Consider the following 27,657-nt stretch of genomic DNA (forward strand, 5'->3'; position numbering starts at 1 on the left):
GAAAAGAGAAAGACCACAGTTTAATATTTCTAACAAGTTTAGCTTTTGTTATTCTATAAAGAAGACTATAGAAATAAGAAAAAATCACTTGTATACATTATATTATACTAGATTATCAGAGATAAAAATTTGAATTCTCAAATTGGTAAAGAGTTTTCTTACATAATCCTGCTCAATGGTAGATATATTTAAATGAGGCATACATCACAACCTGCTTTGAAAATTGAGCAAATAACAAAATTGTCAATATTCCCATTAAAAGAAAAGCGCTAAGAATTTTTTAATGGGTTTTATTACCAGTGCTTTGTCAACATAAGGGCTTATTAATCAAAAAACTAAAATCAAAAGTATTATAATATCATGGCTAAGACTTTAAAAAGTTCAGAGAAAGAGTTATTTTACTAAGATAAATTCTTGTTTCATCATTGAGTTTAAGATTCAACATCAGTTTTTAGTTTTAAACAGGCTGTTTATTGCCATCCTTCTTTTAAATATCACTCCAAATCAACCAAGAGAATAAGAAACAGAATCTATTCTGTAGAAAATTAGGAGACATCTGTAACTGCAAGCCATCCTATATAATAAAGAGATAATATGCTAATTAGACCAAACAGCTGAACGACCGTCCAGACGACATTCTGGACAACCATCCGGATGACCTTCCGGACAAAGCCAGGGCTGTGAGGGCTGGCCGAGGCTACGAGGGGCTGCGAGGGGATGCAAGGGCCGAGGCTGTGAGGGGCTGTGAGGGATGAGGCTGAGCCCCTCGCACGAATTTCGGGTCTCTAGTCCTATCTAATAAAAGAGAAACATGGTAATTAGCCGTACCTCTGCTACCCTTCCCATTGGCTAATCAGGGCAATATGCAAATTAACTGCCAGCCAAGATGGCGGCCGGCAGCCAGGCAGCTTGAAGTAAACATGAGGCTTGCTTGCTTCAGTGACGGAGAACTCCAACGTTCCCCACCTGCCACTGCCGGCCTCTGAGCTTGCAGTTTGAAACCTTGTTACAAATATAGAAGCTAAACAAAAACCCAGAAACCTGCTTTCAGCCAGCCAGGATCTCAGAGTTGGAGTTGAAACAGTGTTTCGATTATAGAACCCAAACAAACCAGATACCTGCTTTCAGCAGCCGAGGCCTAAGAGCTGGAGCCAAGCCTCAGAGCTAAAGCTGGCCCAGAATAAAAAAAAAAAAAAAAAAAAAAAAAAGGAGCGCTTGGGAGCTTCAGTCACCCGCCAGCCTAAAAAGAGCCCTCAGCCCCTCACTCAGACTGGCCAGGCACCCCAGTGAGGACCCCCACCCTGAAGGGTGTGTGACCAGCTGCAAACAGCCATCATCCCCTCATCCAGGCTGGCCAGGCACTCCAGTGGGGACCCCCAACCTGATCCAGGACACCCTTCAGGGCAAACCAACCGGTCCACACCTATGCACCAAGCCTCTATCCTATATGGTAAAAGGGTAATATGCCTCCCGACACCGGGATCAGCGTGACAGGGGGCAGCGCCCAAACCCCCTGATCGCCCTGCAGCTCTGTGTGTGACAGGGTGTGGCTCCCCAACCCCCTGATCGGCCCTGCTCTGTGTGTGACAGGGTGCGGCACCCCCCCACCCCCATGGGTCCTGCTCTATGTGTGATGGGGTAGAGCCATAACCTCCCCATCGGCCCTGCCCTGAGTGTGACAGTGGCGGCGCCCCAACCCCCTGATCGGCCCTGCTCTTTGGGTGATAGAGGGTGGCGCCCCAACCACCCCCTAGGGGCCCTGCTCTATGTGTGACGGGGTAGAGCAGACATGGGCAAACTACGGCACGCGGGCCGGATCCGGCCCGTTCGGCTGCTCTATCCGGCCCGCGGAGCCGAAAGAGCGGAGGGTTCTCTTGCTCTCCCCTCCGCTCCTTCACCAGCAGCAGTGTTAACATGTATTAGTTCACACAAACACTCCATCCATGCTTTTGTTCCGGTCTTCCGGTCCAGTTTAAGAACCCATTGTGGGAGAAACCAAGATGGCAGCATAGGTTAACGCTGGAGATTGCTGCCTCGAATAACCACTTCAAAAAACAACTAAAAGACGGAACGGACATCATCCAGAACCACAGGAAGGCTGGCTGAGTGGAAATTCTACAACTAGGAGGAAAGAGAATATCATACCCAGACTCAAGAGGAGGTGCAGTGTTGAAGTGAAATACTAAGGTGCGGAGTGCACGCGGAGCGGGCTGGAGGCGGAGGGCGTGGTTGTTGTTTTCAATCGGGAGGGAGTTTCAGACTCTGAGCTCCAGATCCGGGCAAGTCTCTAGGGACCCAGACTCAAACGGGAGAAGCGGGACTGTCTGGCTTTGGTAGGAACTCGAAGGCAGCTTTCTCTCCAGGGTTTGCAGCAGTTGCTGGGACTCTGTGAGGCAGAGCCCCTAGGGACGGAACTGAGAGCAGCCATAACTGCTCGCTCCGGACTGCCCTGTAGATCCCCGGGGACCCGCCCCACCCAAGCCCTGCACAGAGCCATTTGCCGGATAGCCTCAGGCAAACACTAGATTAGCACCGCCCTAGAGATCCAGCACAGAAGCTCTCCCACTGCAGACACAGCTGATTCTCACAGCCAGTTGGCCTGGAGGTCAAATCACCCCCGGTATTGCCGACAACAATCAAGGCTTAACTACAACAAGACTGCGCACAAAGACCACTAGGGGGTGCACCAAGAAAGCATAAAAAATGCGGAGACAAAGAAACAGGACAAAACTGTCAATGGAGGATACTGAGTTCAGAACCACACTTTTAAGGTCTCTTAAGAACTGTCTAGAAGCCGCCAATAAATGTAGTGAGATCCTCAAGAAATCTAATGAGACCCTCAATGTTATGATAAAGAACCAACTAGAAATTAAGCATACACTGTCTGAAATAAAGAATACTATACAGACTCCCAACAGCAGACAAGAGGAGCGCAAGAATCAAGTCAAAGATTTGAAATGCGAAGAAGCAAAAAACACCCAACCAGAAAAGCAAAATGAAAAAAGAATTCGAAAATACGAAGATAGTGTAAGGAGCCTCTGGGACAGCTTCAAGTGTACCAACATCAGAATTATAGGGGTGCCAGAAGATGAGAGAGAGCAAGATATTGAAAACCTATTTGAAGAAACAATGACAGAAAACTTCCCACACCTGGTGAAAGAAATAGACTTACAACTCCAGGAAGCGCAGAGAACCCCAAACAAAAGGAATCCAAAGAGGACCACACCAAGACACATCATAATTAAAATGCCAAGAGCAAAAGACAAAGAGAGAATCTTAAAAGCAGCAAGAGAAAGAAACTCAGTTACCTACAAGGGAATACCCATACGACTGTCAGCTGATTTCTCAACAGAAACTTTGCAGGCCAGAAGGGAATGGCAAGAAATATTCAAAGTGATGAATACCAAGAACCTACAACCAAGATTACTTTATCCAGCAAAGCTATCATTCAGAACTGAAGGTCAGATAAAGAGCTTCACAGATAAAGAAAAGCTAAAGGAGTTCATCACCACCAAACCAGTATTATATGAAATGCTGAAAGGTATCCTTTAAGAAGAGGAAGAGGAAGAAGAAGAAAAAGGTAAAGATACAAATTATGAACAACATGCATCTATCAACAAGTGAATCTAAGAATCAAGTGAATAAATAATCTGGTGATCATAATAGAATCAGGGACATAGAAAGGGAATGGACTGACTATTCTTGGTGGGGAAAGGGGTGTGGGAGATGCGGGAAGAGACTGGGCAAATATCGTGCACCTATGGATGAGGACAGTGGGTGGGGAGTGAGGGCGGAGGGTGGGGCGGGAACTGGGAGGAGGGGAGTTATGGGGGGAAAATAGAGGAACAAATGTAATAATCTGAACAATAAAAATTTAATTAAAAAAAAAAAAGAACCCATTGTGGCCCTTGAGTCAAAAAGTTTGCCCACCCCTGGGGTAGAGCCATACCTCCCCATTGGCCCTGCCCTGAGTGTGACAGGGCGCGGCGCCCCAACCCCCTGATCCGCCCTGCTCTGTGTGTGACAGGGTGCGGTGCCCCAACTCCTCTATCAGCCCTACTCTGTGAGTGACAGGGGGGAGCTCCTCAACCCCCTGATCGGCCCTGCTCTGTGCGTGACAGGGAGGGAGCTCCCCAACCCCCACCCTGCTCTGTGCGTGACAGGGTATGGAGCCCCAACCCCCCTGATGGGCCCTGCTCTGTGACAGTGGGCAGAGCCCTAACCCGACTGGCCCTGCTCTGTGTGTGACAGGGGGTGGCGCCGCAACCTCCCCATCGACCCTGCCTTGAGTGTGACAGGGGACGGTCCCCCAACCCCCCAATCGGCCCTACCCTGAGCGTGACTGAGGGTGGCATCGCAACCTCCCGATGCGCCCTGCTCTGTGCATGACAGGGTGCGGCGCCCCAACTCCCCAATCGGCCCTGCTCTGAGCCCAACCAGGGGCTGCACCTAGGGATTGGGCCTGCCCTCTGCCACCTGGGAGCAGGCCTAAGCCAGCAGGTCGTTATCTTCCAAGGGGTCCCAGACTGCGAGAGGGCACAGGCCGAACTGAGGGAACCCCCCCTCACCCCCCAAGTGCACAAATTTTTGTGCACTGGGCCTCTAGTCTATATAATAAAAGCCCAGCGACTGTTACAGTGGAACGACTGGTTGCTGCCACCAGCGCCACTGCAGAGCCCGAGGGCCCCAGGGCCAATTTTGCTCCCACCACCAAGGCACTGGTAAAGAATGAGAAGGTGACCAGAGTGAGCATGCAGCTTGAGATGAAGGCTTTGTGGGACAAATTCAATCAGCTGTTCATTGAGATGACCATCACCAAGGCTGGCAGGTCAGGGCACCCCTCTCCCCGTTGTGACTCTCCCCACATGGCGTCCGTCTCAGGCAGCAGGCTTTGGCCCAATCCACGTGAGCGAGACTGAGAAGTGAGGTGGGGGGCACAGCCTGGCCACCTGTGGGTCCCTCTCAGCGCGGGCCAGCTCCTTCACTCTCTTGAGTCACGTCTCTAGCAACAGCCGCCTGGCGCGCTGGGCTGGAGGTTACTGCTCGGGAGGCCAGGAAGGTGACAGAGAGAAACCTTGTGGACCTGCCGCCAGACCAGCAGCCCAGGACCCAGGACCACCAGAAACGGACCGGCTCAGAGCACACCAAGCTTGAGGGGTAAGGTAGCTGCCTGTGAGAGGCCTTGCCACCAGCTGGCTCCTGGTGGATCCCACCTCAAAGGAAACTCAATCTTTGGTTCCTTAGTTCAGTCTATCCCAGTTAAAGAGGAGCAGCTGGGCACATTTTAGGGGAGAACTCAGACTCTAAAACAGTGTGTTCTGTTCCCTGGAGAATGCTACCCAGTTGTCTTAGGCCTAAATTCAGGGTGATTGTGGGGCCTGTCTTCCAATTGGCCTGTATTTGTTGTAAGGCCCCAAAGAGAAGAAGGGGAACAAGTCTTTCAATGCAATGGATTTGACCAACAGACAAAGGTGAGTGCCGGGCTATGTCTAATGTACATACAGAGATATCAGCTCCCGACCAAAGGGAGCTCAGGGCCTGTTTGCAGAGCCTTCTCTTGGTTTCTGTATCCTTGCTGAGACCATCCTCCCTGAGAAGCCTGGGGTCCATGCTCAGCTCCAACTCAGTGGGTCTTCTCCAGGCTTCTCCTCACAGCTGGCTGCACCCCAGATTGGCCCCCCAACCCCAACTGGGATGGGGCCAGCCGGACCCCACCCATGTATGAATTTGTGCACCGGGCCTCTAGTAAATTTATAAAGACTAGAAGTGGATGGAAGGATGACAAATTACTAAGAATAAAGTAGAATGGTCAAACATGAGGGCCTGAAGAGACACACTAAAAACAAATTTGCTCTATGCAACCTGAAAAGAAACAAAGCAACCAAAGGCACAGGCAGAATAAAAGCAGTGGTTGGGCAAGGGGCCAACATGGATGTATGTTGTAGTTAGAACTATACCTACCCAACCCCCACTCTAAGGAGTCAGAAGATAGGCCTCTAGTCTATCCCAACAGAGAACCTAAAGAATTATTCTCTGTAGAACTGAACTGGAGAGACTCAAAACTTGAGAACACAAGGCACAGAAGATTGAGGTTTTAGGTAGAAGTTTGCAGACTAAATTGTGACATCAAGTTTCCCTTCCTTGTTCTGCTCAACCACAGCAATTGTGAGGCAAAAGATTAGCAGATATTTCTCTAGAGAAACCAAAATATTAGCAAAACAGTTGAGGGTCTGTAATACTACATAATCACCGGAGGTTGGTGAACTTTTATTTTATTTTTTAAAATATGTTTTTATTGATTTTAGAGAGAGAGGAAAGGAGGAGGGGAGGAGAGAGAAAGAGAGAAACATCGATGTGAGAAACATCTATCGGTTGCCTCCTGCACATGCCCTGACTGCAGATTGAACCCATAACCTGTGCATGTGCCCTGACTGGGAATCAAAACTTTCGGGACAATGCTCAACCAACTGAACTACATTACTAGGGCAAGGCTGGTGGACCTTTATTCCCACTCTTGCATACAGAGCTTTTGAATCAAACTGTCTTTCAACATAAGGGTTTATTAGTGTCTCATTTTTAGTGCTTCATCCAAATAAAAGTAAAAGTAAACATCTAAGAATGATCCAACATTTGAGGAAACCCTCCCATTGAAAGACAAAGATCAAAATAAACAGAAAAGAAACACAGAGAAAACAGACAATTCAAGCAACAGAACACAACTTCAAAGAAATCTAAATTAATAACCTCAGAGAGAAAGAAAGAGATCTTAGAAATTAAAATATAACTAAAATAAAAAACTTTATTAGGATTGAATGATGAAAAGTTGAATAAATATCCTTACAATTATAACAAAAAGACAAAAAACAAAACAAAAATAAGAGAAGAGACAGCTGGTGTGGCTCAATTGGTTGAATGTCATTCCAAGCACAAAGAGGTCACTGGTTAGATTCTCAGTCAGGCCACATACCTAGGTTTCCGGCTTGGTCCCCAGTAGGGGGCATGCAGGAGGCAGCTCATCGATGTTTCTATCTCTCTCCCCCTCTCCTTTCCTCTCTCTCTAAAAAATCAATAAAAACATATTTTTTAAAGTAAAAGAAAAACAAGAGAAGAAAAATAATCCTGAACATCCCTCATCTGAAAAATAAAATCTACAGTTAAATAAATCAGTAGGCAATATATTATGTAAGAAATAATGCAATAAAATGACCCCAAACTGCTGGACATATTTTTGGGATTAAAAGAACAATTTTGCTCAGTTGTTGAGTGTCTACCTATGAACCAGGAGGTCACGGATTGATTCCCAGTCAGGGCACATGCCCAGGTTGCAAGCTCGATCCCCAGTGGGGGGCATGTACGAGTCAGTCAATCAATGATTCTCTCTCATCATTGATGTTTCTATCTATCTCTCCCACACTCTTACTCTGTAAAATCAGTAAAAATATATTTAAAAAAACAACAAAAGAACAACTTTATAAGAATGTCCAATACATGAATGAAAAGACACACAATAAGGCACTTTATTATAAATTTCAGTACATCAGTGATGATAAAAGGATATTTCCCTAACCAGTTTGGCTCAGTTGATAGAGCATCGGCCCGGGGACTGAAGGGTCCCAGGTTCGATTCTGGTCAAGGACATGTACCTTGGTTGTGGGCTCGATTCCCAGTAGGGGACGTGCAGGAGGTAGCTGATTGATATTTCTCTCTTATCAATGTTTCTAACTCTACATCCTCTTCCTTCCTCTCTGTAAAATCAATTTAAAAAAAGAGAGAGAGGATATTGCCCTGGCTGGGTCCTCAGTGGTTAGAGCGTCGGCCCACAGATGAAGGGTAGTGGGTTCAATTCCCAGTCAAAGGTATGTATCTGGGTTTGCAGGTTTTGTTTGTTTTTTTGAGTTGCAGGTTTGAACTTGCGCCCCACTCAGGGTGCATGCGAGAGGCAACCAATCAATGTGTCTCTATGGCATCGATGTTTCTCTCTCTCTCTCTCTCTCTCTCTCTCTCTCTCTCTCTCTCTCTCTGCCTCCCTCCCTCCCTGAAATCCTCCCTTCTACTCTCTCTAAAAATCAATAGGAAATATATCCTTGGGTGAGGATTAACAAACAAAAACAAAAACAGAATATTAATATTCCAGAAAGTAAACACAGGACACATACCAATAATGAGAATTGGAATGCCATTGGACTTGAATGCCAAAGGAAAATGACTGTTAATCTAGAATTCTAAATACATGTAACTGCCAATCAAATGTGAGTCTAAAAAACATTATGGGGATGTGCAGCATAGCTGGCGTGGCTCAGTGGTTGAGCATTGACCTATGGTCACGGTTCAATTCCCGGTCAGGACACATGCCCGGGTTCTGGGCTCAAATCCCAGTGTGGTGCATGCAGGAGGTAGCCGATCAATGATTCTCTCTCATCAGTGATGTTTCTATCTCTCTCTCTCCCTCTCCCTTCTTCTCTGAAATCAATAAAAAACAAAAAATAGATAAAGAGAGAGAAAGAGAGAGAAAAAAAACAGTATGCAAGAATTTATTCCTCTAAAATCCCTGGGAGGTATGGACAAATACTTTAACTATCAGTTGGCTTTAATGTTTGAGGGAAGGGGGTTTATTATTAGCTAACTGCAAATGAAGGACAAAAAAACAGTACCTGAATGGAAAGGATACTGATGGTGGACCAAAGACGAATTTTAGACATTTCACATTCCTGCCTAGATGTGACTAGCTCTTGATGTGCCAAAGATAACTAAGGCCAACTAATATGTCATCTTGGCTAAGTTTGCCCTTAACCGCTGACCTCCACAATGCATTATACTGTAGAACCTCACAACACATTGCTTCCAGGCTTAAGATACACACACACACACACACACACACACACACACACACATATATATATAGCATATATGTTTTTTAAAATGTGTATTTATTGATTTCAGAAAGGAAACGAGAGAAAGATAGAAATATCAATGATGAGAGAGAATCACTGATGGGCTGACTCCTGCATGGCCCCTACTGGGGATCAAGCCTGCAATCTGGGCATGTACCCTGACCAGGAATCGAATCCAGGATCTCCTGGATCATAGGTGGCTGCTCAACCACTGAGCCATGCCTGCCGGGCCAGGCTTAAGATTTATGGACCTTGCTAGAGGCTGATAGAGGCAATTTACTTACTGACATGTCCATTCCATGAAGTCTTCGTGTTTCCTGAACCATTACAGTCTCTAGTATTTTATAATACAAAATTTCTGCAAGCTTCAGTCTGTTTACAGCAAAGTCTTAGGGGGGGAAAAAGGGAAAATTTCTTAATAAAACATAGCTGTTAAGGACTAAAGAACAAAACATATAAACTTAAATCTGATAAATTAAGAAAGCAGGGAACCCTGGCTGGCTTCTCAGTTGTTAGAGCCACAGCCCAAAGAGTCAGGGGTTCAATTCCAGGTCAAGGGCATGTACCTCAGTTGCAGGTTTGATCCCTGGCCCAGGTTGGGGTGCAAATGGGAGGTAACCAATTAACGTGTCTCTCACATTGATGTTTTTCTCTCTTTCCCAACCCTCCTCCCTCACCTCCACTCTCTCTCTCTCAAAAAAAAAAAAAAAAAAAGAAAAGAAAAAAAGAAAAAAGAATAGCAGGGAAGGAAAAACTTGAATTTCTACTTTTTTGGGGGGGACAATCTGTCTATTTTTATTGCTGTATTAACTTTAGTTTTGTCTTCTTACCTATGTGAGATCCTGGTTGTTCATCTGTTGATTGAGTATAGTGTTGACAGAAAGTCTCTCCTATTTCTTTCACTATTTTCATAATATTTTCCATAGGATTACGCATACAAGATCTATAAAATACAATAGGAACTCAATTACCAGGAAAAAAAGAACAACCCAGCCTACCAACATTTCTTCTTTTAAGAATTAGCTTGGTTTTTCATGATCAAAGTTTTAGTCTCAGTTGTAAACCTAAAGTGTTCCAAATAAGATGAATCCAAAGAGACCCACACTAAGACACATTATAATTAAAATGCCAAAGGTTAAAGACAAAGAGATAATCTTAAAAGCAGCAAGAGAAAAGCAGTTAGTTACCTACAAGGGAGCATCCCTACGACTGTCAGCTGATTTCTGAACAGAAACTTTGCAGGCCAGAAGGGAGTGGCAAGAAATATTCAAAGTGATAAAAAGCAAGGACCTACAACTTAGATATGTAAACTAGCATATTTCAAACAAGTCTACAGCCTCTAAATGAAATAATTTGACATTATGTTTAGGAATTTCAATATTAGAAGAATCAACAGCCACTATATTATGCTTATATTTATGACATTCTAGAAAAGGCAAAACTATTTCTTTCACCACCTAGGGGAAGTTTTTGTCATTATTTCTTCAAGTAGGTTTTCAATATCTTGCTCTTTCTCTTCTCCTTCTGGCATCCCCATAATGCAAATATTAGTATATTTGAAGTTGTCCCTGAGGCTCCTTAAATTGTCTTCATATTTTTGGACTCTTTTTTCTTTTTGCTCTGCTGATTGGGCGGTTTTTGCTTCCTCATATTCCAAATCCTTGATTTGATTCTTGGAATCCTCTACTCTACTGTTGAATCCCTGTAAATTATTCTTTATTTCAGTTAGTTAATTTCTGACTGGCCCTTTTTCATGTCTTTGACATTATCACTAAGATCCTTGAGAATCTCGCTAAGTTCCTTGAAGCTCTCATTAAGATCCTTGAGTAATCTTATAACCATTGTTTTGACTCTGTATCCAGCAGTTTGCTTGCTTCCATTTCTTTCATTTGTAACATGTTTCTTTGTCTCCACATTTTGGCTGCTTCCCTGTGTTTTTTATGTATTAGGTAGAGCTGCTATGTCTCCTGGAATTGGTACAGTGATCTTGTGTAGTAGGTGTCCTGAAGGGCCCAGTGGCTCAGCCTTACTAGACACCTGAGCTGAGACTTCTATGTGAGCCTCTACATGGGCTGTGTGCACTGTCCTGTTGTAGTTGAGCCTCACTGGGAGGGGTTGACTCCCAGGCCAATTGGCTGTGAGGAACAGCTATGACAACAGCAGAAAAGCTGCCGTGCAGGAGACACCCCTATGGGGCAGGACTTGCTTCAATGGGGCTTTGGTGCTCACCAAGTCCTCCCCTTGGATGTGGTAGGGTTGAAAACTGTCATGGTCTGAAGCTGACTGCCGGGTACACTGGCTCTAGGGCCTCCTGGGAGGTGCAAAGTCAACTGCTGCCTATGCCCTGTCTGGGGCCACCCGACACGAGTTACAGAATGATCTGCAGATAGGTGCTATTTGTGTTGGGCTTGGAGGTGCCCAGGAGGCCAAGCTTTGAACCTTGGAAAGCTGCTGCTAGTGCTGGGCCTGTGGCCACTTATCCAGAGATACGGAGCATGATGAGGCCAGCTGCTGCTTGTTTGAGAGAATTTGGATAAGTCTGAAGCCTGAGCCAGGACAGGCCATATGGAAAATCCACTGCAAACAGCTTGGATGGGACTGCAAACTGGGTGGAGTGAGGTCTTGGGGTATCACCAGGACTGGTGAACAGTGTTGGTCAGGTTGATGGAGACTTAGATATGGCTCCTGCCTGTTGGCTCTGTGGTGGGGGGGGGGGGGGGGGGTCTCAGCCAAGGAACAATGACCTCTGCCAGCAATTTTGTCTGGGAGAAGGCTGGCCCCAGTTGTCCTGATGCCAGACAATTTAGTTCCTCTCTGTATGTCCTTGAATCCTTTCAAGTTGCTGCCTCAGTGCTGGAGCTCAGAGACAGTGAGTCTGAGTAAGTCTGTGCACAGGTCCTTTAAGAGGAACTGCCTGGGACTTCAGCGGCCTCTGTGTCACTCAGCCACAATCCCCACTGGCTTTTACAGCCTGAAGTTATGAGGACTACTGTTTCTGGCATTGGAATCCTGGGCTGAGGGTCTGGTGTAGGGGTGGGACCCTTTGCTCCTCACTGGGATAGTTCCGCTGCCAAGATATTCCTCCTGATTTTTAACTGCCATATGTGGATGTCCGACCAGCCCATTCTGGCCTCTGCCCACGTCTCAAAGTGCCTTCTTTAATTCTCTAGTTGTAGGGCGTCTGTTCAGCCAGATTTCAGGCTGTTCTGAATGATGGTTGTTCTGTGGTTTAGTTGTAATTTTGATGTGGCTGTGGGAGAAGGTGAATGCCACATTTACCTATGCCATCATCTTTGTGCTAGCCCTCTTGAGAGCTTGTTTGGAGGTTCTAGCAGGGGAGCGCAGCTACTGGTATACCCTTGACCGAAGACCGGTCCTCTCCTCGGGGGGGAAGGTCATCCTCTTCGACCGAGCACGCAGCTTCGGGAGGGACGCACATGGATCGGTGAGGGAGGAGGGGGACACCCGCCTAGCCAGCCAGATCAGCCGAATCAACCCTGGCGATCAATGGGGTGACAGATGTCGCAGCCAGATCGCCCTCACATCCTGTGCTAGCCCTCTTATTCCTTTTTTTGTCTGCCTTTTCGTAACTTTTCTCCCTTTTCATTGTTTCAGACCTTTGTTTACCTACACAAAGTATCTCTAGTGCTACTGAAATATGTCTTTTTTCTCCAGGACCTACACTGGATAATTAAAGCATAAAATACTTTTTATAATAAAAAAATGATCAGTTTTGTTTTTTTCATGAAATTGTTTTTCTTTTCTCTTTCTTTCTTTTCTTTTTTTTTTTTTTGCAGCCACCCTGATAAAAAATTTTTGCTTGAAATGAGTAGGAAATTAAAAAAAAAAAAAAAAGTTTTGTTTTTTTTTTGTTCAAATGTGTTGAATGAACTGTCCAAGCTCCACTTTATCTCACCATAAAACTTGAAAAAAAAAAAGGCTGCAATTTAGAGCCTAAGAAAACAAGAAGGTAAACTATGCAAATCAAAATCAATTATCTTTTTAATATTCTAAGGAATTTAAAAATATTGATCTCCTCTAAGCACCTATAGAGCCCTATTCTTCCTCCAATATAGCTCTACTGTACTGTATAATTGTCTGTTTACATTTCTATATCTTTCAGGACAATTAGCTCTGTAAGGCCAGACACAATAGCTATCTTATTAGCTATCAAGTCCAGTTCCAGGAGGTTCACAATGAACATATGCTGAATGAATTTTCTTTTTATGTCATTCCTCTTGTTGGTTGAGAATAGTGTTTCTTAATTAATGAACCCACATAAGTCAGTACCCATAAAATTTCTAGAACTCAATGGATTAATCTGGTTTAGCAAGACACTAGGTGAGGGGGTGTCAGTGAACTCCTAGCCTGGCTCTAGTTAGAACAGCCAATGGAAGGTGTCCAGGTTAGGGGATGATAGTGATGCAGGGGTACGGAGTAGGTAGAGGTCTGAGCATGAAAGCAGAGGCCCTAGCAGCAGCACCCAGGACCGGGAGAGAAAACCATGAGGAAGCTTGACTACCTGGTCGTTTGGAGGAACCACAAAGGGATCTTGGAATCAGTTGTGCTGATTTGTCTGGAGGTGAAGGGCCTTTTAATGGTAGCAGAAGATGTCCTACTTAACCCACCTGATCCTAAAAGGGTTCTGCCTAATAAGATCAGGGAGTGGTACTGGTCTTAGCATGCTTCTTCTCCTTCTTTCCCCATTCTGGCCTTTTTGTCCAGGATTTCCTGGTCTCCAAGTCTTCTCCACTAGTCCTGAGAATCCTTGACTTCCAGGAAAGCCAATTGTTCTCCAATCACCTTTAGAACCTGAGACCAACTACCTCTTCATGGGGGACTTTGTGGATCGTGGTTTCTACAGCGTTGAAACGTTCCTCCTGCTGCTGGCACTTAAGGTTCGCTATCCTGATCAAATCACCCTGATCCGGGGCAACCATGAGAGCCGTCAGATCACACAGGTCTATGGCTTCTATGATGAGTGCCTGCGTAAATATGGCTTGGTGACCGTGTGGCGCTACTGCACTGAGATCTTTGACTACCTCAGCCTGTCAGCCATCATTGATGGCAAGATCTTCTGCGTGCACGGGGGCCTCTCCCCCTCCATCCAGACTCTTGACCAGATCCAGACGATTGACCGAAAGCAGGAGGTGCCTCATGATGGTCCCATGTGTGACTTGCTCTGGTCTGACCCTGAAGACACAACAGGCTGCGGTGTGAGCCCCTGTGGGGCTGGCTAACTATTTGGCAGTGACGTGGTGGCTCAGTTCAATGCAGCCAACGACATTGACATGATCTTCCGTGCCCACCAACTGGTGATGGAAGGTTACAAGTGGCATTTCAATGAGACTGTACTCACTGTGTGGTCGGCACCTGACTACTGCTACTGCTGTGGGAATGTGGCAGCCATCTTGCAGCTGGATGAGCATCTCCAGAAATATTTTATCATCTTTGAGGCTGCTCCACAAGAGACGCGGGGCATCCCCTCCAAGAAGCCTGTGGCCGACTACTTCCTGTGACCCCTTTGTCCCCTGCCCCCCACCCCCCTCCAGTCCCTCTGGCCCTTGGGCCACTGTGACTCTACCCTCTTCTCCAGATGGAGGCTGGGCATGGGGGGCTGTCCCCAGCGCTGCTCTCCCTCAAAGAGGGCACTTCGAGGGTGAGGACTTCTTCTGGAGAGGCTCCTCTCCTTTCTCCCCACCTGAACCATGAAGTTTCCAATAATTTTTGTTTTTCTTCTTTTCATTTTTTTTTTTTGGTTTGTTTTTAGATAAAAAATTTTGAGAAAAAGAAAAAAATAATAACAGGAGGACCTGTTATTAGATCTGGAATGCATCGTTTCCAGTGTGAGATCTCTATTTCCTTTTCATCTGGGTGTCCAGGAGGACCTTGAATATAAGTAGTATTTTTCAGTGTCTGAGAATGTTCCCAATCTTTCTGCCTTAGTCATGTTATTCAATAGTTTCACTTCATTATTATTATTTTTTTATTTTTATTGCTTTCAGAGAGGAAGGGAGAGATTTACTTCTTTTTTTTCACTTCTTTTATTTCCTATTCCAAATGCGCTTGTTTTTCTTTCATAGACATAATTTCTGCTGATGCATTATACATGCACTCCTCTAGTTTACTCATTTGTTACCACTATTCAGATGAGAGGTATGAGAATTATAAACACAAGGAGATAAAGGGCAATCTGTGCATCTTTAAAGGGCTTCAGTTGCTCTTGAAGGACAGGGTCTTTTTCAGGATTCAGAGGTAGCAAAGCTATCACTGAGCATCAAACTTCCCAGCTATCAGTGTCCTCCTGCTGATCAGAAAAGCTATCTCATTGTTCCATACTTCTGGAGAAGAAGGAGCATAAATTTGTAAGGATACTTAAAAGGTAATTTTAATGAATTGCTAGAACCTGAGTGAGAAGTGGGAGACTCCTGGTGCTACATTCTTAGGGGTGGCCCCAAACTTTCCTGGGTTTTATCTTCACGAATCCCACCAGGTTCTTATAATGGTCTTTTTTTAAACAACCGCAAAAAAATATATTTTCTGGCTGCACCATCAATATGTAATTCCTCCATTTGATAAACATTTAGCTTGAACCCATTTAAGGTCAAGTAAAAAGAAAAACAATAATGTATAACTTAGGGATAGTTACCAGAATGGAATGTCAGAGCTAAATAACCTTTCAGATATATCTAACCTTAAAAGTCTATAATAATAGGAATATTGATATGAAATTTTTAATAGGTACTTCTTTCTGATATTATGTCAACATATTTTGTGATTGAAATGGTATGGTAAAACTTCCCCAATGTATATCCACTATCTTAAGAATTCTGAATATACTGAATACAAAATGGAATACAAAATCTAATTTAGAAAAATAATAGTATTGAACTTACTCAAAAATATTTATAAGTTGTTCACTTGGTGCATTTTTCAGCCCAGTCACAATACTCTGTAATCGGCTCACACTTTGAGTGGCTGAAGCAACAGGAGTAATGATAGCTTCTTTTTCTCGTAAATATCGCCGTCCTGTCAGGGGTGTTGAAGGTGCAAATGATGTTTTCTGTCAAAAAAAGAAAAATCTGTGAGGTTAAAAAGTTACCTTCCCCCTTATTATGTATTTAATTCAGTATGTATATCATCTTCTCTATTCAAATTTAGTAGGCTACTTTTTCCCCTCCTCTTCTGGTTATCCACCAAATTTTTAGCAATATTATGTTAATAACATCCTTAAATTTGAGTAACACTTTTTCAAAGCATAATCTCATTTTCTCTTCCTAACATTCACTTAAAAATAACATACATTTTCATTTTACTTATGAGACAACAGGCACAGAGAAGTTAAAAACCCTGTTTAAGCTGATGAAGTTAATGGCAGAGCTGATCTTCAACCAGTGTGCTGCAAGAATTTTTAAAGCATGCAATACCTGACTATTTAGTCAGGGACACTGATCTTTTTTCCTTTAGATTGTCAAATTAAAAAAATTATAACAGCCCCTCCCCTCAAAAAACTGACAACAGCCAACACAACAAATACTGTCCAGCGTGAATGCCCTGCCTTGAACCATACATATACAGGTATATAACAGAGTTCAACTCACTGGCCACATTGCAAAAGGTCGTATCTAACTGTTTAATTATACCAGAAATCCTTATAAGCACCTGATTTTTTTAAAAAAAAGCCACTTTGGAGCAAAAAGGGTAGGCAATTATTATTATTACTAGAGGCCCGGTGCACGAAAATTCATGCATTTGGAGTGGGGGTGGAGGGGTGGGGAGGGGTCTCTCAGCCCAGCCTACTCCCTCTCGCAGTCCGGGACCCCTTGGGGGATGTTCACCTGCCGGCTTAGGCCCACTTCCCTGGGGGATCAGGCCTATGCTAGCAGTCAGACATCTCTCTGGTAGCCCGGGAGCCCTTGGGGGATGTCCGTCTGCCAAGGAGGTGGAAGAGGCTCTTGCCAGCACCACTGCGCTAGCTTGTGGCTGAGCAGAGCTCCTCCAGTGGGAGTGCATTGACCACCTGGGGGCAGCTCTTGCATTAAGCGTCTGCCCCTGGTGGTCAGTGCGCATTATATCGACCAGTCGTTGCACTGTTAGGGTCAATTTGCATATTACCCTTTTATTATATAGGATTTTTTGGTAAATCAAAAGTATAACTAATTTTTTGATCAGATTGGCAAAAAAATTTATTTCTTTGGTGTGCTACAGAATTATACTGATTAATTTATGTGTGCCATGAGACAAAAGGTTGAAAATCAGTGTTCTAGACTAATGACTTTTCCATTAAACCTTATCCTCCAATCCATTATATACAGAATTAAGCCTTGGCTATTAATAATCAAGTCCAGAGTTTTATAGCTGAAGCACAGGAAGAGCACATAGTTTATCATGGGTAGGAAAGCAAATTAAATTTTAAAGCAGTGGAATAGTGGCTAGTGATAAAAAGATTAGGAAGAAAGCATAAATCCTTTATGTCAAGATACATTCTCTACTGTAAAACCCAGGCATTCTGGGAAAATATATCCAAAATATGAAAAATAGTAAGAAATGTGGTAAAAATACTAAATGCCATAGTTTTAAAAATTACCTTTTAAGGCTTTCATGGGAAATATGAATTAGTAGAAGAAACCCAAGATTTAGCTTGAAAGATGCTTCTGCTGTTAGTAGAATCATACACAGAAAGAAAAAGATCATTCAAGACTGAGGCCAGTCTAGGTTATATTACTTTTTCAAAGTGTTGTTGAAGGTTATATTCCACATTAGCCTGTGCTGTCAGTTTCCCTAATGGGGTGTCACCAGCGAACTTTCGAGGAGTTCCAATTTCCTCATCTGCATCTGCTCCCAAAAAGATCCGTTCATCAAAATCACCAACAGTTAAAACATATTCTTCATACTCCTTGTTCACTGCTTTGCTGAAAAAAAAAAAATTACTTTAAGCTGCAAGAATAAAACCAAGTAACAGAATAAAACACAATGGATTTATCTTGATTTGAAGATAGATTTAGACTCCACAGTATGGAAAAGCTGATGACTTTCTAGTGTTGTTACTTTTTTTTTTTTTTTTAATAATATTTTATTGATTTCTTACAGAGAGGAAGGGAGAGGGACAGAAAGTTAGAAACATCGATGAGAGAGAAACATCCATCAGCTGCCTCCTGCACCACCCCTACTGGGGATGTGCCTGCAACCAAGGTACATGCCCTTGACAGGAATCGAACCTGGGACCCTTCAGTCCACAGGCCGATGCTCTATCCACTGAGCCAAACCGATTAGGGCTAGCGTTGTTACGTTTTTAAAAATATATTTTTTATTGATTTTTAGAGAGAGAAACACTGATGCGAGAGCGAGACATCTATCAGCTGCCGCCTGCACCACCCCTACTGGGGATCAAGCCTGCAATCTGGGCTTGTGCCCTGATCAGGAATCAACCAGCAATCCCTTGGTGCATGACAATGCCTACCCAACTGAGCCACACTGGCCAGGGTGACTTCTTATTTTTATTAAGTCTGCTCATCTAATGATATCAGAGGCTCCTACCTGATGACCATTCTTCACATTCACATACACAGCAATAACTTACTTTGAAAGGTGAGTGAAAGAGAATATATACTTAATCTGAAAACTAGTTGAACCTAATTAAGATACTGAGGCAATAATGACTTTGAAATATAAGCACATTCTGAATTTGCCAACATTTGATTAATAAAAACTCAAATACAGCAGACGTTGGGCCTGTTTATGACTTTCTCTGGAAAGTAGCTGTCAAGTACCAATGGTTCCCCAAAATAAATATAAAGACAACAAGGCTTGGTGAAAACACCCACTCAATGTCACTAGAGCAGTAGGAACTTGAATATGTTTCACTTAATAAATTGCAACAAATTATTATTGACAGCCTATACTATATTAGATACCATTAGTGGTAGATACTTACCTATTATCAGTAAAATTGGAAAAGTCCAGGAGGCATTCTCCTTTTAAAATCTAGGAGGAAAAAGTCATTATGTGACATCATATAATTGAGCATATTAGCACACACATAAAAACAGTATTTATCTAAATTTTCACATTGGCAGTTGTCATAAATTATACAAACACAAAACAAAATTACTAAATATTTATTTCAGACCAGTAAAACTAAATCAGCATGCAAATAAAATATTAAAAAACATTTAAAGTCAAGGTTTTTTTCTTCTTTAAAAAGAAAATTGCCTTTTAAAATTTACTATAATTTTAATACATTTTTATTGGTTTCAGAGAGAGGAAGGGAGATAGAAACATTGATGAGATAGAAACATTGATCAGCTGCCTCCTGCACACCCCCTACTGGGGATTGAACCCACAATCCAGGCATGTGCCCTGACCAGGAATCAAACCAGTGAGTGACCTCTTGGTGCATAAGATGACTGACACTCAACCAACTGAGCCACACCAACCAGGCTAAAGTCAGTTTTGAAAATACTTTAAAATCAGTCTATAGAAGTGGTTTCCAAATCTTAGTGATATACGAATCATTTAAGAGAACTTGTTTAAAATGCAAACTGATGGACCTCAAGGCCTGGGCTGAGGCAGCATTTTTAGCAAATTTCCATACTTATTCTGATGAAAGCTATCCAATTTTAAACACTTGTCTATGGTGAAAGTAAACTAACATATATTGAATGTGTTAGACAAGCAAAAGATTCAAAGGAAACATATGTACTATCATTGGTGAGAGGAAAACTATACTATTGTTAATACTTTTGTGTATTCACACTACTTAAGATTATTACACATCAGGAGTTGTAAACTCAAATGCCCTAAGGGTCAGGGGTCAATATACATAAAGGATGAGAGCAGAAAGGGTATTTCCAATTTTCAAAGAAGTGACCATCATCTAGCTTGACAACAGTTACCCATGTAAAGTCATGTAGAAATTCTAAACCAATATTGCTATAGCTTCTGATTTTTGAAAGGTTTTTATATATAAGGTCTTTATCTGGAAATTAAAAATTGAACAAAACAAAATGAAATAAATAACACCCTACAAAGACCAAGCAAAATACCTGTGGCCCATGGGCAGGAGGACCATTATCCAAACTAGGATACTTTTAGGGTGAAAGGAGATGCTATAATAATGATGCTAAGACAGGGGTGGGAAATCATTTGATTTGGCCTTGCCAATGCATTAGGGGTGATTTAATTAAATGGTTGACCAAATACAGCAGGCTAATTTTTAAACTGATAATTTTGTATGGCCCTCAAATGATGTTAAAAATATCCAAATGGCCCTTGGCAGAAAAAAGGTTTCCCACCCCTGTGCTAAGACAACAGCACAAAGCCAAATAATCCAAAGAAACCAAGATGTACAATCATCATACTCAGAGGCTGCTAGTGTGCTTCTTCTGCAGAGTATAACAGACATAACTTTTGAATTTCCTTAGAAGTTTACTGAAGATGTTTAACATACATATAGAGCCATGATACACACACACACACACACACACACACACACACACACACACACACTTTTTAGGAAATATAAAACTAAATACAAAAGTATGTGTAGCCGAAACCGGTTTGGCTCAGTGGATAGAGCGTCGGCCTGCGGACTGAGGGGTCCCGGGTTCGATTCCGGTCAAGGGCATGTACCTGGTTTGCGGGCACATCCCCAGTGGGAGGTGTGCAGGAAGGCAGCTGATCGATGTTTTTCTCTCATTGATGTTTCTAACTCTCTGTCCCTCTCCCTTCCTCTCTGTGAAAAATCAATAAAATATATTAAAAAAAAAAAAAAAAAGTATGTGTAAGAGACAAAGAATCCAGTTAGGAAAGACTTTATGCTTGAAGAAAAATCTCATAATATTGGCAGAGAGGAACTACATGATGACCTAATCCAAACTCCCTTTTTTACTAAAGAGATAACTCAAGGTAGCTGGATTAAAAGGCTGAATATTCAGGAAATGAAAAATTGAGTCCTAAAGGAATAAGCCACTTCATAAATATAGAAATAGCTAAGTAAATTCTTGAGGAAAACAAACTAGAATGCACGCATATAGTCTGCAAGTGTCTACAAAACTATACAGGATTTTCTGCTCTATTTACAAAGAATTAAAGCTATAGTTGTTATACGCATCCTACTTCTAGTAAATAGAAATTATTCAAATTGTGGCAGTAAATTAGCTTACGACCTCCTGTTTTTCATAATTTTTTATCAGACCCTCCTATTGTTACTTCTGACAGTGCATTTTTACTTGATAGTGTATATATAATTGGTCACGGCTGTTCCTCACGTTATAGGCCAATTCTGCAACATGGCAGAGACTGAAACCTGGAAATCTAGACTGAATCGTTAAAACATTATTTCTTCCTTTGAGGTTACTGCTGCTAACTCCTAAAAATCTTGGTCATTTAATAAGTACAGCACCTTCCTGTCAAAGAGTTTTGAAATATATGGCTTAAAGTAGTGCTCCTTTATTCCTTTTGCTTCTACTAGAAGTCCGTCATGCAGGTCACACAGTACAGCAATGATGCAGGGAGGCTCTTCAGGAGCCCTGAAGTCAGCAGTATGGAAATCAGATGGCAATCCTAGTATGACAGGGTATGAAAAGCAACAGGGGGGGAAAGAATATGGTCAGTTTTTAAAACTTTTTCTAAAAACTGATAATCGGTTTTCAAAAATAAATAAGGGCTTACCTTTAAATGATGGATTTAGCAAATCTCCTCTATTTGGGCATATAATGGCATTGGCAAAAATCAGATCCAAGCAGCACAGAAGTAAATGATAAGAGTTTACTAAATCATCTCCAATCATACGAAAATTACCTTTGTAAGAAAAAGAGAGACACAAAACCCAGAAACCTCTAATATCAAATAGCAACAAGTTCCCACAGAAGAAATGTAAAACCACTGAAAAGTATCACCTTACCCTTAGTATAAACAAAGAGTGTCCAACAGAAATTAAAGAGATCCTTAACACTGCAAGGACTCCTCCTAAAAAAAGGGGGGAAATGTACTTTTTAAATTACTAACTTGCTAAATATCACTCCACAGCTGCCATTTAAACTGAAACAGTAAATATAAATAACAAATAATAAAGTTAAATTACATATAAAATTCCACTCACAAAGGACAACCTCTGGTAAATTTAAACAAACTTAAATAAGCCTTTCCAATACGCATAAAATAATCAGAACATAAAAAAGTAAGTGAAATTATTACCCTGAATTTCCAGATATGGGTAATTATAAATGGATTTTAATAGAAACTTAAGTTTTAAAAGTAGAGTTTTAAAAATGCAAATACCCCTAGTGACTTTATATCATACTTTTTATGTCAATGATGTAAGGATTAAGGGTCTTACCTTTGCTTCCTGCTTCGTGGTAACTTTGGTGGCTCTTCATATGGATTTTGAAATATATCCAAAAATATTGGCTCAAATTTTTTGAAAATTACAGTAGACACCTCAAAATTTCTTTCTAATCTTTCTATACGTTCACGAAATTCTTGTGGCAGGTTTGACATGTCCATCCACTTCTTCATTTTACTAAAAAACTGTATTAAACTAAACAAATAGAAAAAAAACAACTTTAAAATGAGTCCATATAATGGACGGAAAAGAAAACTTCTATTTATGCCTACGAATCTTTATTAAACAGCCTGAATTTATTTAAAAAAAAAAAAAAAGAAAAGAAAGGCAAAAAACCTCACTCGCCAAGTGCTATGAAATCATTTTGGTTCCCAGAATCATCATGGGAATTTAGATTTTGAATAAGTGGTCATTATATACCATATCTTCTACTATAAAGGGAGTGACAACTCCTATCTACCTACAGCACCTAGACAATAATCCAAATATAAATTAATGTTAGTCAACAGATTGATGAGTTTACAAAATTAGTTTGAGGAAAGACAGAATATCCCAAGTTGCGGATTCTAGAAGTTGATCACAAAGTATCAGACAGTTACAGGTTCAGAATAAAATTCAAGTGTTTATGTTCCAATGTGTGGCTCCACCATTAAATATAAACTAAGAAGGTAGTACATACCCAGAAAATAACTTAATAGATTATTACTTTTCTTTTCTGGCTTATTCAATTATGGGGACATTTTTTATGTCTATGTTAGCGTGGTCTTAGATCGAAAATCTGTAGTGTTAAAGTGCATTTAACAGTGTGTGTGTATATATATATATGTATATATATATACACACACAAACACATATATATATGGAATGGCACTTGTAATTTTAAAAATATGTTTTTATTGATTTTAGAGAGAGAGGAAAAGAGAGGGAAAGATAGAAACATCAATGATGAGAGTCCTTGATCAGCTGCCTCCTGCACGCCCCCCCACTGGGGATCTAGCCCACAACCCAGGCATATACCCAGACTGAAATCGAACCCTGACCTCCTGGTTCATAGGTCAGTGCTCAACCACTGAGCAACACCAACTGGGCAATACTTGTAATTTTTTTAAAAAGGTGATGGAAGCCCCAGTAGGGGGCATGTAGGAGGCAGCTGATCAATGATTCTCTCTCATCATTGATGTTTCTCTCTCTCTTCCTCTCTGATATCAATAAATATATTATAAAAATATTTTTTAAAAGGTGATGAAAGACATCATCAACTAATTGTCCACAGATATTCAAACTCCCCTCCTGCTGATTGAAATCTGAGACTCTAAGAGTCTCTTTAAATTCTTAACAAGAGTAGTGAAATAAAATTGACAGATTACTAAATATTTTGACTGACAAATTAGTCCTTTATGGAGGACTTTGTTTTTGGAAATGGGGTATGCTCAAGCATGTGAAATCCTTTCCTTGTCTAAGGAATTCCCCCTTCAAAAAAAAATATTTCTATTGATTTCAGAGAGGAAGGGAGAGGGAGAGATAGAAACATCAATAATGAGAATCATTGATCGGCTGGCTGCCTCTTGCAAGCCCCCTACTAGGGATCAAGCCTGCAACCCAGGCATGTGTCCTTGACTGGAATCGAACCTGGGACCCTTCAGTCTGCAGGCCGACACTCTATCCACTGAGCCAAACCGGCTAGGGTAATTCCCCACTTTTTTGAGTTTTGCCTTCTACAAGATACATCAGCTTCATTGGAAGTTAGGGTGAAGGCACAAAAACTGAGGTCCTTGATTTGATATATGTTTGGGATTTTGAATCAGGAGCTGGTGGTTCAGAGAAGTGAGGAAGTTGTAAATTCTTATAGTAGGATCAATAACAATATTCAGCTCTTAGGGGCAAATACTGTATCAATGTCCAGGGATGGCACTGCTGGCCATGCAAACTGTATCCCTCCCTATTAGATGTATCCTGTGATAAGCTCTTTGGCTGTGTAGCCAGCCTCCTTTTGTTCTTCCCAAGTTTAATGTTATAAGTCATCCTTAAGACTCTGTCAGGTATTCTCAAGACTTTGTCAACTATCCAATATCCTTTTAGTAAATTTCTTTTCTCCTCAAATTAGCCAGAATTGATAGTTTTGTTTTTTTGTTTTTTTTTTTAATAAACAAGAGCCTTGACTAATACATCCCCTTATAAATCTATTGTATTTATTCCTATCCCCCAAAGGGCTGTTCTAACCTGGAACAAAGTGCATCAAAATGTTTAAAAAAAAAGCCCAAAAAACTTAAACATTGTTATCATTTTACTGATCTTACCTTGTAGTATGTCTGTAATTTGGGTTTGTTTCATGCTCCCATTAGATTTAGGCCATGTATTTTTGACACAGTACTGCACAAGTGATGTTATATCCTTCTCAGTGGACCATATCCATTGGTTATTATTGATAACTCTGTACCTGATTTAGGTAGGATCTGCCCAGTTTGCAACCTCCAAGATACTATCTTTCCTTTGTAATTAGTAACTGAGGAGAATCTTTGTAATTATGTAAATATTCTGCTTCTCATCAAACTTCTATTCCCTAGTTTTAATTTTTTTTTTAAAATATATATTTTATTGATTTTTTACAGAGAGGAAGGGAGAAAGATAGAGAGTTAGAAACATCGATGAGAGAGAAACATCGATCAGCCGCCTCCTGCACACCTCCTACTGGGGATGTGCCCGCAACCAAGGTACATGCCCTTGACTGGAATCGAACCTGGGACCTTTCAGTCGGCAGGCCGATGCTCTATCCACTGAGCCAAACCGGTTACGGCCTATTCCCTAGTTTTAGCATCCACTGAAGATTTTTCCCTCAATCATTACTATGAGGTTGTAAAATGGTGATTCCCCCTGCCCCAACTCTATCATTTCTTCTACATTTATTAATTGGCATCCTACTGTAAAAAGGAGCTTTCCCTTCTCCCCTATTTATCATCAGTATAAAATTCATTCAGTGAATTATAATTCATAACTGTCCCTATTCATTTTGATGCTCAAATTATCCCAGGTTTGGCTACTACTGGAAACATTTTCAAATTAGCTCCTATGTCCCTTGGATATGTCCCCAACATTTTTTTTTGAGCACTTCCTTACTTTCTAGAATAAGCTATTCCAGGTTCATTAGAAAAAATAAGTTTGAGTGTATTATGCTAAGTGAAATAAGTCAGAAAAGGACAAGAACTGCATATAGTTTCAACTCATATGTGGGATATAAAACAAAAAGCAACAAACAAACAAAAAAACCAAAGTTATAGATACCGACAACAAAATGGTGGTTACCAGAGGGGAAAGGAGGTGGGCGGAGGAAAAAGAGGGTAAAGGAGGTCAGATATTATGGTGACAAAAAGAGACTAGGCTTGAGGTGGTGAGCACACAATAGAGTATACAGATATCGTATTACAAAGTTGTACACCTAAAATTTATATTAACCAGTGTTATTGCAATAAATTTAATTTTTAAAAAGAGAAAAATATATATAGGTCTGCCATAGCTTTTAAATCAGTCATTTTCTTAAAGACATTATGCTAAGTATTCATATGCTGTATCCTTCCTTAAAGGTGTTATGCCAAGTGAAATAAGCCAGTGACAAAAGGGCAAATACTGTTTGATTTCATTTATATGAGAATAGAGGCCCGGTGAACAAAAATTTGTGCACTCAGGGGGGGTCCCTCAGCCCAGCCTATGCCCTCTTGCAGTCTGGGACCCCTCGGAGGATGTTCACCTGCTGGCTTAGGCCTGCTCCCTGGGGGATCGGGCCCAAGCTGGCAGTCAGACATCCCTCTGGCAGCCCTTGGGGGATGTCCACTTGCCAGCGGGGACAGGCCTAAGCTGCAGTTGGACATCCTTAGTGCTGCTAAGTAGGCAGGAGAGGCTCCCACCACCACCACTGTACTGGCAGCCATCTGCCTTGCTTGTGGCTGAGCAGAGCTCCCCCTGTGGCAGCACACTGACCACCAGAGGGCAGCTCCTGCATTGAGCGTCTGCCCCCTGGTGGTCAGTGTGTGTCATAGTGACCAGTCATTCCCAGTTTTTCTGCTGTTATGGTCAGTTTGCATATTACCCTTTTACTATATAGGATAGAGGCCTGGTGCACGGGTGGGGGCCGGCTGGTTTGCCTTGAAGGGTGTCCCAGATCAGGGTGGGGGTCCCGCTGGGGTGCCTTGCCAGCCTGGGTGAGGGGCTGATGGGTGTTTGCAGGCTAGTCACACCCCCTTCAGGGTGGGGGTCCCCACTAGGATGCCTGGCCAGCCTGGGTGAAGGGCTGATGGCTGTTTGCAGGCTGGTCAAGCCCACCCCCCACCACCCGAGTGGGGACCCTCACCCCATGGAGGTTTGGCCAGCCTGAGTGAGGGACTGATGGCTGTTTTTAGGCTGGCCACACCCCCTTTAGGGTGGGGGGTCCCCACTGGGGTGCCTGGCCAATCTGGGTGAGGGGCTGAGGGCAATTTTCAGGCTGGCCAAGCCTCCAGCCTCTCCTTTTTTCCTTTTTTTATTCTGGGATTTATTTACCTTCTATAATTGAAACTTTGTAGCCTTGAGGGGAGCTCAGAGCCGGCCAGGGCGGGGCGGGAAGCTTGGCTTCCTCCATCGCCAGGGGCAACCCAAGCCTCCTGCTTGCTCCAGCTCCGTGGCCACGGCCGGCTGAAAGCAGGTATCTGGGGTTTATTTATCTTCTATAATTGAAACTTTGTTGCCTTGAGTGGAACTCAGAGCCGGCCGTGGCAGGCGGGAAGTTTGGCTTCCTCCATCACTGGAGCAACCAAGCCTCTGTGGCTGCTGGCCACCATCTTGGCTGGGTTAATTTGCATATCGTTGCTGATTGGCTGATGGGCATGGCTTAAGGCGTAGTGAAGGTTCAGTCAATTTGCATGTTTGTCTTTTATTAGTGTATTTAGAATAGGCAAATTCACAGAGACAGGAAGTAGAATGGAGGTTACCCAGGGTTAGCAGGAGAGGAAAGAAGATATTATTTAATTGTTATGAAGTTTCAGTTTGGAAAGATGAAAAAGTTCTGGAGATGTTTGCACAACAATAAAAATGCATTTATTGCCACTGAACTCTACACTTAAAGTGGTTAAAATGGGCCCTGCCTGGGTTGGTTGCTTGGTTTTTGGAGTATCATCCCATAAACCAGAAGACTGCAGGGTTGATTCCTGGTCAGGGCACATACCTAGCTAGGTTGCAGGTTTGATCTAGTTGGGGCACATATGGGAGGCGGCTGATCAACGTTTCTCTCTCACATCAATGTTTCTCCTTCTCTCCTTTCCTCTCTCTAAAAATCAATAAACATATCCTGGGATAAAGATTTAAAAAAGTGAAACTGAAGCCTGGCACTGACTATCTGTTGCAAGGCCATGCAGTGTTTTTTTTAAGAAAAAATAAAAGTGGTTAAAATGATGA

At 42.3% G+C, this 27,657-nt stretch overlaps 2 protein-coding genes across 2 annotated transcripts in view; one reads left to right on the forward strand and one right to left on the reverse strand.

Moving 5' to 3' along the window:
- RBL1 (RB transcriptional corepressor like 1) overlaps positions 1–27,657 on the reverse strand; it is an 83,439-nt gene that overhangs the window by 44,122 nt on the left and 11,660 nt on the right. The window contains exons 3-11 of the mRNA XM_081097092.1: positions 22,231–22,431; positions 21,796–21,860; positions 21,564–21,692; positions 21,295–21,455; positions 18,826–18,875; positions 17,617–17,803; positions 15,788–15,954; positions 9,722–9,834; positions 9,176–9,279 (exon numbers count right to left, since the gene is read on the reverse strand). Of these exons, the coding sequence (XP_080953218.1) occupies positions 9,176–9,279; positions 9,722–9,834; positions 15,788–15,954; positions 17,617–17,803; positions 18,826–18,875; positions 21,295–21,455; positions 21,564–21,692; positions 21,796–21,860; positions 22,231–22,431 (1,177 nt within the window). The remainder of the gene's footprint in view (positions 1–9,175; positions 9,280–9,721; positions 9,835–15,787; positions 15,955–17,616; positions 17,804–18,825; positions 18,876–21,294; positions 21,456–21,563; positions 21,693–21,795; positions 21,861–22,230; positions 22,432–27,657) is intronic.
- On the forward strand, positions 12,472–15,035 carry LOC308523297 (serine/threonine-protein phosphatase 4 catalytic subunit-like). The gene has a single exon (XM_081097093.1). It carries the CDS (start codon positions 13,724–13,726, stop codon positions 14,129–14,131), a length of 408 nt encoding a protein of 135 aa, XP_080953219.1. The 5' UTR covers positions 12,472–13,723; the 3' UTR covers positions 14,132–15,035.

Source organism: Myotis nattereri (genome assembly GCF_964212035.1).
Source record: "Myotis nattereri genome assembly, chromosome: 8".
NCBI lineage: Eukaryota > Metazoa > Chordata > Mammalia > Chiroptera > Vespertilionidae > Myotis > Myotis nattereri.

What these genes read in the sequence shown, in the direction of transcription:
- LOC308523297 (XM_081097093.1), top strand. Translation starts at nt 13,724, where the DNA reads ATGGGGGACTTTGTGGATCGTGGTTTCTACAGCGTTGAAACGTTCCTC.